The sequence below is a fragment of the Rhipicephalus sanguineus genome, chromosome 7 (genome assembly GCF_013339695.2).
Source record: "Rhipicephalus sanguineus isolate Rsan-2018 chromosome 7, BIME_Rsan_1.4, whole genome shotgun sequence".
Taxonomy (NCBI): domain Eukaryota; kingdom Metazoa; phylum Arthropoda; class Arachnida; order Ixodida; family Ixodidae; genus Rhipicephalus; species Rhipicephalus sanguineus.
Genome location: NC_051182.1, coordinates 10,350,124 through 10,365,508, shown reverse-complemented (window position 1 = coordinate 10,365,508; position 15,385 = coordinate 10,350,124). Strand labels below are relative to the sequence as shown.

The window sequence follows — 15,385 nt, the reverse complement described above, 5'->3', positions numbered from 1 at the left end:
GGTTTTTACACGGCTTACAAATAATGCATAACGAATTAAGTTTCTTCGTTCGCTGGCACAAAGGTCACTCGACAGATTGGCAGCTCGAAGCAAATCAAAGTGCGTAGGCCGTGGTCGCGCGGTGCTTCGACTTGCAATGACGAGACACATGTATGTATGTTCTTTTTCAGCTCATTGCTGCCGTACTTCTGTGCAGAGAGCCATAAAGCAGAAAAATGTCGATTGCAGCATGCAGCGGCGAATGTGAGACGTCACCCGAAAGCTTCAACCAAACTAAAGATACACTGCACACGAAATTTTATCGCCCTTAAAAAGACTAAAAAAAGCTTCGGTTGCGGCTAGTTGGTACCTAAGTTTCAGTGCTTTTCTCATCTCTTTGCCGTCCGTCCTGGTTTGCACTGAAGTTTTCAGCTTGAAAGAAAAAAGGGCTGTCACATGAAGTCGAGCGGTACGTGGCAACAGAAAACGCACACAACGGGACGCTATGACAACTACGAAATACACGAGGTAAGCGAAGTTTCAGGGCTTTAACACGAAGCACAAACCGGCGCAATCGGCCGCGAGTGCACTCTCGAGTGTTGGTGTGTTGGTGTTGCTATGGTGGCGCCATCTAGTAAACGGTAAACCAGCCTGCAAACGCTCCTTTCCGCGCACAGTAAATTGCATAAATAGCAGTCGTATTCTTTCGTAAAAGTATTCCAAATAAACATAAAACAATATCCGCGCGTTTTTAATTCTGCAAATGCTTCTTAGGATTGATATGTGATGGCAAGAATGACAACGTTCCAAGATGTCAGCGCTCTTGTGGTTAGTGGTCTCGCGGCCCAGCTTTTCCTCTAGAGTCAGTATATTAACTCTACGATGTCCACTGTTGTCTCGTGACTCTCGCGCCGGAAATGTGCACAGCGTGGCGATGCTTGCCGCGCGGTGGTTCCGATGGGCGGGACGTCGCCGCGGCATGCTTTCCGGTAGTGTGCATGTACCTTCAGTAGTTTGTCGAGCGCTTTGAACGCTTGCTCTCTTTTCTCGTGCGGATGACCGCGCTGGAAGCTAAGCAGGGAGGGAAGGCACAGGGATAAGAAATACGTCAGCGCGTGTCATGACCTTGAGCGCGCGTGATGAAGCGCGATCGATGTCTCCCGTTCTAATTTTTGTGTGGGTGCGCAGCGCCGGCTTGTGGCGGCACCCCGTGGCGAGGAGCGAACCTGATACAGGCACCTCACTTCATTTGTGTCGCCTATTGGCCAATAGCACGGTACCTTTTGTTCGACGTAAAACAGTGGGCGCCGGCACCTCTCAAGCGACTGAGCACGGGAAACAGGCCGCCTCAGAAAGTCGCGGTCATCATGTAAGCTCTCCTTGCCGCGCACGACGGCAAGCCTTGGGCGAGACACTTATAGCCGTGTCTGCTATTCTCAGAATGTGCTTTCTCACCAAGCCCGAGGGTTGGTAGATGACCCCATTAAAGCCGAAACCTGTACTCTGCACTTGCACACTGTATTGGTGAGCGAACAAATGGCACGCGTTTGTCTTTTAAGCACCGTTTAGGTAACAAAAGTTTTTCTCGCACTGTCTAGAGCAATCTCCTTAGCACATCCAACAGCTATCTGCTCTATCTGCTGATGTATATAGCAATGTAGGCGCACAGTCGATAAGCTCCACACCGCTGATGCATTCAGGTAGGGTGCAGTGTAACACGCGAATCAGGACGCTCCATCGAACGCATAGGGCAGCACTTAACTAAAGAGGAATCTTAACGTTGAGAAAACATAACCGGTAATCAACAACCTTCCTGAATTCTTCACAGAAGCATCCCATTTTCTGTCAAGCGCATCCATTTCAGTTCATGAAGTTTCCTCCCTGTTTTGCTTTACAGGCCACGAGCATCCGCGGCCGCGGAGCGGCTATGGAGCCCAGCCACTGTAAAGAGTGCCAAGGATGCAGCACCTAGGTTCGAGGAGCACCGCTGCAGAATGATGAGGTACAGCAACAAGCACATTTTACTTAGAAGAGTTGCCGCCCGCTTGGGCTATAGTTGGTATGTCATACACGGGGATTATAGCGCAAACTGGGGACGATTCAACAGAACAGACGACGGCTAGCGCCTGTATCACACATATTCAATTACATAAAGCCTACAAGTAAGTGTTACAGGGTAGGTGTTCATTTCAACGCGACAGCAATAAAGAGCACGTCTCGTAGAAATGCTGGTGTCGGCGTCGCTGGTTGTGAGTCAAAAAGCAGAGTTATCCGTGAGCGAAAAAGTCGAGGTATGTGCAACTGATGAAATAAAAAAAAATCTTTGTTAGAGTGGGACCGAAGATTCGAACCTACGACCCCTCGCTCTGTGGCGCGATGCATTTACATGGTCGGCCGCCACCCACACATACCCTAGCATACTAACGGCGACCTATCTATATACACCATTTACCGTTTGTGGTACGCACATCTCAGAGGTGCTTCGGCGTAGAAGAGGCTTGACTATCACCCGCGAGATGGAGCAAAGGGCGCGCTTAAACCAGAGGTTTTTATCATACCAGTTCCGAAACTCCCCAAGCCCCACGATATAAAAAGGTAAAATAACACAACGGTCAGCACAATCATTTCACCTGTCGTTCGAGAAAGGCTGCCTCAGCCTCCTGCAGATTAGGCGAAGGTGGACTTATGTAACTTGGCTCATCCAACACGATACGGAAGGCCTCGACTATCTGTGTAGAGCCGTTGTGCCTGCACATTAGCGTTCCTTGCCGAAAAATAGGCTTGCAAGTACGTTCTTTGGACTTCTTGAAGTGCAACGTAAGATGCATAAACTGCCTGCCTATCAAACTGTTGTGCTCGCAAAGTCGTACGTTAAGGCACCTTCCGGTTTGCCCAATGTAAACCTTCCCGCCCAATATCGGTAGTCGATACAGATCATCACGTGCGCAAGGAACAAATTGTTTCACATGCTTCATGCTACAGCATCTCTTATCGCACCGCTAAGGCTTGCCTATTCACTTACTGACCGCGGAGCAAATGGGACCTATCTTCTTTTCTGCGGAGAAAACGACGCTAATTCTGTACATCGAAGGCACTCTCTTAATGCCGTGCGAAAGCCAGTGGACATACGGAATTTTGACACTTTATATTTCCAATAGAAGCATTTCAAGCCGTTGTTTCATGGACCGTTTCATTTTAGGGGCGAAGCTCCTTAAAGCGGCACACGTTCGTCCCCGTCGTAGTGCGTAACCAGTCTTAACGCTAGTACCAGATCTTGACCTCCAAGGTGGTGCCGGTTGGAGATTTCTCCTGTGCGTTGTTGAACAATAAAAAATTCGCAGCGTGCGCGTTAACTAAAAGCCGAATTCTTCTGTCTCTCAATTTCCATTAGCAGCCATTGGCATGTTCCAGTAGGAAACGTTAGTAGAAGTAGAAGTGTAAGTGTTAGCTAAAAGCCGACTTCTTCTGTCTCTCATTCCCATTAGCAGCCATTGTTTACCTCCAAGGTAGTGCCTGGTGAGATTTCTCCTGTGCGTGATTAAACAATAAAATTTTTGTTCAAAACGCCGTTGATTGATGAAATAAACCAACGAAAGACGCCAGATGTTTTCTAAAAGCAAAACGAAAAGACGCCAGATGTTTCTCCTCTCCTACGGTCCCCCCGTAGACTAATATAAATCATAGTTCTGGCGAAACAATATAAAAGACCGGCAAGCACAAACCCTTTATACTAGTCGGCGACTTCAACCTACACATTCTGGACCTTAGGGCCTAGTTTTGTCGTCGGTTCTCACTGTCTGCTCTCACGGTATATAGAAAACCGTTGCTATAGTCGAAACATATATGTGTGTATGTGAATAAAAAAGGTTAACATAGACGAACATCAATCATAATTGTGACAGAGCAATATAAAACACCCATAAGCACAGACCCTTTGTACTAGTCGGCGACTTCAACGTAGACTTATGAACCTTAGGACCTAGGTTTGTCGTCGACTCTTTATGTCACTTTATCTCGCTCAATTTACATTATATGGGGCAACGCTGGAGTAACGTACGGGTGCTCACCCATACGATACCCAGATCTTCGCCCACTCGTCATGATTCACTTCGTGGAGATGCGTGGATTTTTCTTCAAATAATAGCCGTACATCCAGAAATTGCAACTGTCCATTTTTCGGCACTTCGCATGTAAGTGTCAAACCTAGCCCATTGTTACAAAGCACACTTAGCACCTCCTCAACACCCCTATCGAAGCTGGCTGAACTACTCATCAGCAGGCAGTTGTCCACGTACCAGCACACTATGTGAGCCAACCCATCAAGGGCAGTTTCAGGTGCTTTGCCCACATTTGCCAGGAAATATTGTTCAGTACGGGTGCCACCTTCGAGCCAACAAAGACCCCGATCTCTGGACATAGATCTTACCCTCCCGGCCCACGTACGTGTGTTTAAGTAAAAGGGCAGTAGATACAAAAACTCACCGCCGAGATAGCGCACATGGTCACAAACTTGATTTCACCACTGCGGTTGATGCACTTTTTAACACTAGTGATAAGGTCATCACGTGGCAGCGAATAGCAGGCCTTCAATATCGACACTAAAACTGGAGTGTCCTCTAGGCCACATACCCCGAGGAAGCTGACGACCGTCGACGAGTTCGGATTAGCGAACGGGTCCTCCGCGTGCAGCGCGCTCAAGTGCGCCTGTAAGTTGTAGACACCGCACGAAACCAGGTAGCTCCCTCGGACACAATGGCGGGAAAAGGAAAACCCGGCTCGTGTGTTTTCACCAAGAAAGTTTCCAGCGTGAAGGCCTTCAGCTTTTTACTTCGCTGCAAAATTTTCCTAAGTTCAACCGAAGTAGGAGCTCCGACACTTGCTTCCCTGCCTCCGATGGCTTCTCCAACACCCCGCGAAAATGTGTACGCACAGCAGCGCCAGCTTTTTCACTCAACATTCTATCAGGCATCACTACAAAGTTGCGGTCCTTATCAGGCAAAGGTACTCGAAGGCAATTGGTTGCAAAAAGGTCACTTGCTGGATCGAGGCAAATACCGCGTTCAGGCCTACCTTCTGACCGAGGCAGGAGTTCCAGGCACTCAGCGATGGACCTAAGTTTTAGATGCGAAGCAGCTTTTGCGCTGGGCTTTGTCCGTAGTTCCAGTGGCAACCGTCCGCTTTCTAAAACCTACCATAGCCATCTGTAACATATTGAGCGCGCGCTAGCGCCATGGAGAAGTCTTCTTCGTCTAGTTATTTGACCGCCCTAATGATGACGCATGCAGAGCACTTTAGGGGCCAGGGCTGCCGTATGCTGTCCTAGCTTAGCCTAACGCAGACAAAACCACGTGCGCTGGCACGCGCTAGCACGTTCGGGCCTGTGTAAGGGGCTGGGTAAGACGCTGTAGCCACTCCCCCTTACACTCTCTCAGCAATCATGTGATGGCGTCGGCGAACGAGATTCTGCAGACGCGCGATGAACCAACGCGTTGTATCCTGGCCAGAACGCGCTGGCACGCGCTAGCGCATTCGGGCCTATGTAAGGAGCTGGGTAAGACGCTGTGGCCTCTCCCCCTTACACTCTCTCAACAATCACGTGATGGCGTCTGGGAACGAGATTGTACAGACGCGCGATGAACCCGCGTGGCGTGGTGCAACAGGAGTTCGGGACGAGTAACAGCAACAGCAACTACAGAGAATTCATGGTGTGCTCCACATGCAAGGACGCATTATTATCGGGCAAGGTGCTCGTGATGAACGGAACTTTAAGTCGACCCATGCGCTCCTTCGCATCCCCACATGGTTCCCTTTAGTGGGAGATGGTGAAATTTTTTCCTCTTCCGGGACCTCGCGACACCGACCTTGCCAAGGCGATCTTGTCAACAGGCTCCAAGCAAAACTGTGACCCGAGCTGCAACACTCTCCTGTGATCTTCAGGAATTTCAACGTCTCCCACGTCTACCGGCTGGTCAGGGTTGCACTTTTATTATACCCGTGTCACACGGACACTAAATAAGCAAGAAGACTTTGTCCGAAAAAGAGTCCCGCGCGCTGGCACACGACAGAGAGCGATCTCTTTTTCAGAAGCGGTCTTTTCTAGAAACGGCGTTCGACGAACTCTTTCACGGCGGTAAAGGAGTAGCCTCGAAACCAGTGGGCGCCAGCATTTATGAAGTGGTGAAAAAAACCGACAACTCTTTATTACGGTGTCACTTGGGCTCTCCATAAAAATAAATTTCATTTGACCTAAGCAGCGTAGGAAAATCATTTAAAGTTTATTTTAACACGAAAGTGTTTTATGCCGGGGTCCACCACGGCTGCACTGACGCATTTCCGTCACGGATATGACGTTGTAAAATATAAAGACTAACATATGGCAAAGAAAAAAACTAGAAAAAATTCCGTTATCGGGATTCGAACTTACGCCCTCTCGATCGCCAGCGCGCAGTGCGAAACGACTCCGCCACAGACGGCACGTTCTTCGACATACTAACGGCATGCTATTTATATACACCATTTACCGGTGGCTGTACTCAGAGATCGTGGTACATCAGCGTGTTTTCGGTATCACTAGCGATATGGCGCGAAGGACTCGAACGGCGCGCGTCACCTCGAGCTTTAAGATGAGCGTGCGCCTCTACAGGGCGTGGTTACTCCTGCGCGTTCGCCTGTTTGGCATTCTATCTCGTGCGTGTTCGTGCGTGTTCGCCAGACTCGTGCGTGTTCGCCTGTTTGGCATTCTATCTTCTATAGTGTACTAGAATAATTACTCTAGTACACTGTACTTTCTTCTTTACTGCGCGTGTTCTGGTATGCAGTAGAAGAAGATGACGACGTTTCAGAAGTAACGCGCCATGAGGCTCCCTCTTGGCACGCTTTCTCTTTAGCTCGGAGTCGCCAGATGGAAGACAACGCTGCGGAACGGAGGGCACAGAAGGCGGCGGCAGCGCGCGCTCGCAGACAGAATCCTGAGGTGAGAACACGCGAGGCCGAAGCTGCACGTCGACGCCCCGAAGCAGATTCCGCCGTTCGAGCCCGCGAAGCCGAAGCTGCTCGACAAGCTGCACGGCTGCGGCGCGAAGACCCCGCCGCTCGAGCCCGCGAGGCCGAAGCTGCACGGCTGAGGCGCGAATCGGATCTTCAAAATGTGAAGGACCGTGAAGCTGCGAGAAAGCGCGCGTACCGGCAGGCAGAGCCCGAGGCTGTGCGTGCACGTGAAGTGGCTGCAAAACGCATCAGGCGGGCTCTGCCTGAAGGCGCCGACGCGCGCTTCCAGCGGGTCTTCCTTGATAACAGTTTCGGCCATAGTTGCGGTGTGTGCAACAGATTGTGGTTATCAAACAATCTAGTCACAATATCTTCCATCACGAAGGACCACGCTCGCGCCAATGCCATCGCCGTGCTGCAGCGCGAGTTCACTTCGTCCCAGTCATCATCATTCACCACGTGGAAATGCTGTGATTTTTTGTGTGTTCGCTAGCAATATGGAAGCCTACAATCAATACCAACTAGCCCAGCTTAATGCATTAACGAGTTATCTGTCTAGTTCCTTAGGCCCTGTCTTCTCACCGTATCTGTGTTCTCATCTTCACTAGCGGTTGTCCTGTCTCTTTCTATGTCGTCCTTTGTGAGTGCTTCGCTAGCAATATGGAGGCTCTTCTTGCCTTACACTTGTAAATTTCTATGAGAGCCGTCAACAACGAAGGGACCTCATCGGCTGTCATCGCAATTTACATGCGACATAATGTTGATACCCACATTGTGAGTTATTCTTTGAGACACAAAGCAATTAGTTCGTAATAAAACAAAAAAAGAAGAAATCCAGAGAGCGCGGCACGTAGTCGCAAACGAAAAGTGAATAATCAAGCAGATTACACAAACGGTCTTAACTGAATGCAATGCATGTCTTGACTGCGATAGATGAGATAAAAAAACCCCATTGGGACCCGTGTTGGCAAAAATTAACAATGATTACATTACAGAAGGCGTCACGTGACAAACATTAACTAATCCGCTGCGGTAGCTGCCGTGACGGAGCCGCCGGCACCTGTTTTCGCGTCGCTATAGTTCCCGCTCCATGGCGCCCCAGCTTCCGCAACCGCAACTAGAATATCGGCCACCACTCTTTGATCCACCTCGCTACTTCATTGCCTTCATATCAATTAGTGTCCTAGCTGTCATTTCTGGCTCCATCGCACACTGTGTTGTGCGTAATATTATTCCAGTTTTTTGTTATTTTTTAAATTTCTGCCATGTGTTTCAACAGGGAAAATACAGTGGTTTTCGCTAAAGTGGAAACGGTAAGTTGCTAGTCGTGAGTTGAGAATGTGTACCGTATCAGAACCAGCCAATGTTCATTCTTCAGTAAAATTGTAACAGCGGAACTGTTTAAGCTCGACGTTAGGCCGTGCAGAGTAACGATAACTATCATAATCATGCTCGGCGTCAACCTTCTAGCGCGTTGCTGGGCCGGCGCGCTCTCTCTGCGTATTCTTCGTCATATTTATAAGACATTGCTAATTAGGTTTCATCATGATCGTCATCATCATCATTTTCAGCCTGTTTTAGTTCACTGCAGGGCGAAGACCTGTCCCAGTGATCTCTAGTTTATTCTAGTTAATTAACGTTTATATGTAATTAGGTCCTTGCTGATTAAGCAAGGACCTAATTAAAGACCTGTTAATTAAAGCCTTCCTAATACAGGAATTTCTACCTAAGACCTTGCTAATTAAATTTCATTATGATCATCATCATCATCATTCTCAGCCTATTTCAGTTCACTGCAGGGCGAAGGCCTGTCCCAGTGATCTCCGTTTATTCTAGTTATTTAACGTTTATGCCTAATTAGGACCTGCTGAATAAGGCCTGTTAATTGAAGCCTTCCTAATACAGGAATTCTTAGCTAAGACCTTGATAATTAGATTTCATTATGATCATCATCATCATTCTCAGCCTACTGCAGTTCACTGCAGGGCGACGGCCTGTGCCAGTGATCTCTAGTTTATTCTAGTTAATTACCGTTTACTTTTAATTAGGCCCTTGCTGAATAAGACCTGTTAATTAAAACCTTCCTAATACAGGAATTTCTACCTAAGACCTTGCTAATTAAGTTTCATTATGATCATCATCATTCTCAGCCTATTTCAGTTCACAGGAGGGCGAATGCCTGTCTCAATGATCTCCAGTTTATTCTAGTTAATTACCTTTATTCCTAATTAGGACCTTGCTGAATAAGACCTGTTAATTGAAGCCTTCCTAATACAGGAATTCCTACCTAAGACCGAGCTCATTAAGAACATGCTGATTAATTGTCGCTTCCCGCAGCCACGACGACACTCTGCCAAACAACATAGTTCTACGCTCTACATAGCCAAGGCTCGCAACGCCTAGCAATCCTAACTACGACTTGCCGAGCTTGCAGCAGCCGATAGAAGCTTGATAGGCCACAAGCTCCGCTGTTAGTCCAATGCAAGCTGCCCACATTTTTTCGAATGGATAGGCTCCCCTGTTAATACTTCAACTAGATATGCATTTCTACAAATTCTAGCTGCGATTATGAGCTGTCGCTATTTTGCCTGACACTTAACGTTGTCTTTAACTTCTGCACAATGATCTTCAACCTTACCTTGACCCTTTCTTGGCTTAGGCCCTCAACCATCTTTTAATATTTATTCTTTGCCATTAATGATGTGCATGATGTCCTGTCTCTACAGGAGAATGCAAAAATATCCTCTATGAACAATGATTCCTATTCCTTCGCAATTAGGTATGAGTGTGTGAATAATAAAACTTGACAATACGAAATTTATAAAAATACGACAAAAACCTGCGTCTAACACTAAATCGAATGTCGAATATGCCATCATCATCATCATCACCACCACCAGTCTTGTCTTATGTCCACTCCAAGACGAAGGCCTCTCCCAATAATCTTCAACCCACTCTGTCCTGTGCGAGTTGATTCAATCTGATGCCGGGATGTTCCTTCATTTCGTCATTTTACTCAACCCTTTTCCGCAAAAGTTGCAAAACGAAATGTAACGATACCTTGCATTGCAATTTTCAAACAAACTGATCAAACTGCATGTCATTAGGCTGCAACACATGAAGATAATTTTCGCAGTGTACTCATCACAGATTGTCATGCACGAAAAAAGTCACAGGGCGAAACAATAATGCGATAGCAGCAAATTGCAGCGTTATACGAAGTGAGCCTGGTAGCTAACACTTGGATCCGATCTCGCGTAACTGCGCAAAACGCTAGTGTAAGAGAATACGGGCGCTCGAGGGAGAGATACTATTTCCGCAAAGTCTCTTCGCGTTAAGAATGCAGCACGTGGAAGGGTATACGTGCCGCCCGCAGATGGCTGCCGAGATAGCGCGCGCGCCAGCGATCGCGACCGCGCCGTCAGGATCAAAGTTCAAAGTTGTTGCTCGAGCGACACCGACCCCCTCCCTTCCTCCCGTCTTCTGATGTTCGTTCAAGACGGGCGGAACGGTTTCTCTCTGCTTCGACGGCAGGCCTCTCGAGCGGGGTGATGTTATCGCATGCACCCTCCGAGCGACGGAGATGGGCCGGCTCGTTTGACCTCTGCTGCGGCTGCGTTCGTCACATCGCTCGGGCGCTTTTACCCGCGGTATAACATACCTACGCGGGGGGATCTTATCAATTCGGAATTTATAAGCGACATGACGGCGACGGCAAAAATCCGTCGAGAGTGTCCATATAATTGCTATCGCAATAAAAAAGCTGGATGTAGCTTGCGCTAGTGGCTCAAGAATAGAGACACAGCGGAGCTACTTGGCACCTAGCTGCTCCTGGCGTTTAGAGGTTTTGCTATGTTTTTGCTGCGTTTTGCTAAGTTCTGTGAGATAATAGTAATTTTTGCGAAGTATTGCGAGGTTATGCTAACTGTTGCTAGGCATTGCTAAAATTTTGCTAACCTTTGCTAGGCATTCCCATGCTTTGCTAGACATTGCTATCCTCTGCTAAGTGCTGTGAAGTTATGCTTAGTTTTACTAAGCTTTGCTCGGCATTGCTAGGCAACGAACGCCACGCGGCAGTCCTTGCTAACCGGAAGACAGCTTCTGAGCTCGTTACTGTTGTTCTTCCCGCCGCTGGGCCTCTCCGTCAGCCGCCCTAGGTCTCGGATGCCACACATCGCGTTGAGGCTGAACAAAGTTCTTCAGGCGACGCCAGCAAGTTCACGACGTACACTTGTCACCCACGGCATGTACTGCATGTCGCTGATCTTTCCTGCCCGCTAAAGCGGCGTCGATCTACACTTCCTTTCTTCCGTCTGCGGCTACCTTTGAGACGCCACAGAATATTTTCCCTGAAATCTTTAAGCCTACACTCCATACTCAGAACAACACAAAGGATAAAAAATTTGCAGTGGCTTAGATCGGCTATGCCAGGATATACGTAGCGTTAGCAAAGGTTCAGCTGATTATTCTTAGCTTTCCAGATTGTCTAGGATTATTAGCCTTCTTCTGTTCATTCTTCGTACGCTGAACCCCTAATTGCCAGGCAACTACTTTGGGATCCTATGAGATAAGCTTCTCGCCTCTTCTGCGCCGTTGAGCAGCATTTGCGCTCTCCTTCTCTATCGCGTTACCCACCTGCAAACGCCAGTCAGAGGCGCTATCACGCGGCTCCAGTCGAGTGTCAGACGGCGACTGCACAGCGAAGGCAAATAGCTGCGCGCGCGCTGGCGCCAGTGTGTCTACCATGGCTACGACGTCACTCCTCTGGAATGCGCAGACCAGCAGCGGCGAGTCGCGCGCGGCGGTGGCGGAGAGCGGTGTGCCAGCTGTGTGACATCACTGAACCTTGCGCATGCGCAGCACGGCTCTGAGGATCCACGCGAAATAGGCTCCGGCTAGGCAAGTGTAGCTAACGCTAAAAAAACCAGCGGAAATCGTACGACAAAACGAAAAGAAGTCGACGGGACAGGTTGGCACTTAACAAAAACCTCGTTTTAAATGCTTATTTGAACCCTTGCATTTAAACTCACAACTACCTTGCAGCAGGACACTGCCTGTGTACTACGAGTAGTACACAGGCAGTGTCCTTGCGCAGCATATATTATAGTTCTGGGCGTAAGTGATACATTATCAACGAGATCAAAGGGTACTTGGGTGCGCTTCTTGCATGACGCGTTACAGCGATGCGTTGTACGTTAGGCCCTTCGCGCATGCACGTCGCATTTTCTGTAATATCGTAGAGATTACTGGCTGGTAACCGTAATAGCCACCAAACCGCGATGATTTACATCAAGATGGCAGCCTCCCTACAGCGCAGACAGTCCGCTTCAACCCGAGTTCCTGCTTTTAGGGGCGACACGCGACGCACGCGTGCAGCGCGTGTCGGCGTGCGTCGCACATCGTCGTCTGCTGTCGCGTGTGCATCGTCGTCTGCTCCATTTGCTTGAGCGCAAGAGAGGGCGCCACCGCCTCAGCGCTCTCCGTGTGGCGAGAGAGAGTGAAAAGCGCGCGTTGACTATGGGAACGATCTTTCTGCGATGAACTCTGAACTACCAGCTCGCATGCAACGAGAACACGCCCTCACCCGCGAGAGACAACGCCGACGGAGGCAGCGTCTGCTCGTCAGTTTCTTGAAAAAATATGGTTGATCCCTCCGTCATAGGAATCCGAAAAACACGAAAGTAAAGCGTGCCCTTATAGAAGTTACTGAATGTTTACTGTACATTGATATAAGAGAGTTGGCACAATGTATGTTGATGTCTGGCAGCTAATGGCACCGTTTAACGTGTATGCACCCACTTTGATCATTGGCGGTACATCTCCATCCCGGGGCTAACGTCCATACTAAATGAATAAACGAACCCTTGTGGTAGCCGTCGTAGTCAACGGTGAAAGCGTAATCAAAGAACGAGGTGTAATAGCCAGAAGAGCGTCGCATATTGGACGCAGAACTTGTGCGCCATCTCGCGGCATGTTAAAATGTGATTGAACGCCACGGCGGGACTAGAGGGAAACAAAAAGCGCGTCGTGCCGCCCTGGTAGCCCGGCCGTGACTTTTCTCGGGGCGAGCGCGTGAGCGGGGAACGCGGTGTTACAGCCAGGTGTGGCAGGCGCGCGTCGCAGAATTATTTTTGGTTTGGATTAGCGTGATGCTATGAGCGAGGCCGACACTTTTACCACGCTTGTGCCTATGTCGCCACCTCGCGGTGTGTTAAGGCATTGACAAAATTAAACTGCTATTGAAAACGCGCCGAATGGGACGGGCGTGTAACGCGTTGCATGTTCGAATCGCGGAGGCCATAGTAATGGCGAATTACTTTACCTTACCGCTTCCAGATGGCAACACCACCCCGCCAACCGGGAGAGTGGTAGATATAAAAGGCGCGTTTGTAAAGCCTCTAGAGTCTGTGACCGTGGCGCAGTGGATAGCGCACCCGGCATCTGTTGTTGCGGATCGAGCGGTCGTGGGTTCGATGCCCGGTGACGGAACCATTTTTTCTTTGCCATCTGATCGTGTACCTCTTTTCGACGTCATTTTCGTGACGGAAATACGTCATTGAAGTCTTGGTGGACCCCGGCATAAAACACTTTCGTGTTAAAAACCGACTGCTCGCGCTGCACAACCGTACACCGGCCACCTCGTATATATAGGCACTGGATCTTGACCTGCGATGTAGTGCCGCTGGGAGATTTCTCTTGTGCTTGGTTGAACAATAAAGATTCGCAGTGTGCACGTTAACTAAAAGCGTGCTGCGGGTCTCTGTATGTAATCGTTCTTCTGTCTCTCATTGCTCATTAGCAGTGATTTCGCTGTTGGAAACACCGGCGCACACTGCGTGCTTTGTCCCTCCACAGATTTCGCGTTAGTGGAGCTGAAAACCCTTCCCTGCATGCTTCGCCCCTCACCAAATTTCTGAAGAATTTTCACCGTGCAAGCCAGCGCGTTGAAACACTTGCCGCGTTTTTACTGACTCTCTGCCCGGGAGCAAGAAATGAGCGATATAATCTGTCATCACTTGGTCTCATACACTCTAAGAAAAAAAGGCGTATACGTGACTCTTTTTGGAGAGTTCTGACTTGCCACTTATAGGACGCTCTTTAATTAAAGAGTCACGGTGGCTCTCTAGGTGGGTCAGTGTCGCAGCGCTCTAGGAGAGTTCCCTGACCATCAAGGAAGAGTGGTAGGACTCCTATACGATTTATAGGGAGTCAGACGACTCTTGCCGGTAACACTCCTACGGGGGCGTCAAGTGACCCACACCGAAGCGTCAAGCGACTCCACAACTATATTAAGCTACGCATTTGACCCTTGCTCTACTTTTGCGCGACTACTGTTGAAAATAGTGAAGTATTTGTGGCGACCACTGCGCACAGACCTACGCAGCCTCCGTCTCGTCACTATTTAGCCCGGCGTGACGCAGCTACCTGCTGCAACACGCTTCCGATAAAAGACAGCGCCACGCAGTTTCGTTCGGAGGCTTACGTCACCACTGCTGGCTATATAATCCAAGCCACCAAGCTTGGTTTCATGTTTGTTTCTCTAACCTTCCGAAGCGCAGCATCGGCATGCTTGCCCTGCTGCTGCTATTAGGTTAATAAACATCGTTTTGTTTTATGTTGGGATCCGTCCTTCACCGACTCCGCATCCCACATCTGGTGACCCGGAAACCGAAAAAACCGCACCGCCATGGCCGACCCGGAAGCTCTCGCCGCTCTGCGCCAGCAAGTGCAACAACTTGAACAAGCACTGCAGACCCAGCAACAGCAGCCTTCCCGCAGCGCCTCCACAACAGAGGCCGTGCCTGCCGGCTCCGCTGAGGACGTCAGAGCTCCAGCAGAAGGCATCCTGCACGCTGCCTCATACGACGCCTGGCGTGTCGCCGTCAAGCTTCCGCCGTTTTGGGCGGACTCGCCCGAAGTCTGGTTCGCCCAGGTCGAGGCCCAGTTCTCCCTGGCGCGCATCACGCAAGACCGCACCCGCTACGATTACGTCGTCGCCCACCTCGACGCACGTTATGCCAACGAGGTCCGAGATATTCTCGCCAACCCACCAACGGCCAACCACTACGAACACCTGAAGACTGAACTCATCCGCCGCCTGTCGCTCTCGGATGAACAGAAGGTGCGGCAACTTCAGTCCACAGAGCTTGCTGAGCGTAAACCTTCGCAGCTCCTGCGCCACATGCGTGCGCTCGCGGGAAGCTTGCAAGTCCAGGATTCCTTCCTGCGAGCGCTTTGGCTCCAACGACTCCCGCCGCACGCCCAGGCAATTCTGCAGACCCAGGTTAGGCTACCCCTCGACGAACTTGCGGAGATGGCTGATCGCGTCATCGAGGTCTCCTTGCCGCAGTTGTCGCCCACCATCCAGGCTGTCGCCGCACCGCTGAACACCGCGTAGCTTGCACGCCGCATCGACGAC

At 49.6% G+C, this 15,385-nt stretch overlaps 1 protein-coding gene across 1 annotated transcript in view; it reads left to right on the top strand.

Moving 5' to 3' along the window:
- The window catches only part of LOC119399286 (beta-hexosaminidase subunit alpha), a 276,820-nt gene that overhangs the window by 252,313 nt on the left and 9,122 nt on the right, over positions 1-15,385 (top strand). Inside the window, exon 12 of the mRNA XM_037666102.2 lies at positions 1,877-1,981. Within this exon, the coding sequence (XP_037522030.2) occupies positions 1,877-1,981 (105 nt within the window). The remainder of the gene's footprint in view (positions 1-1,876; positions 1,982-15,385) is intronic.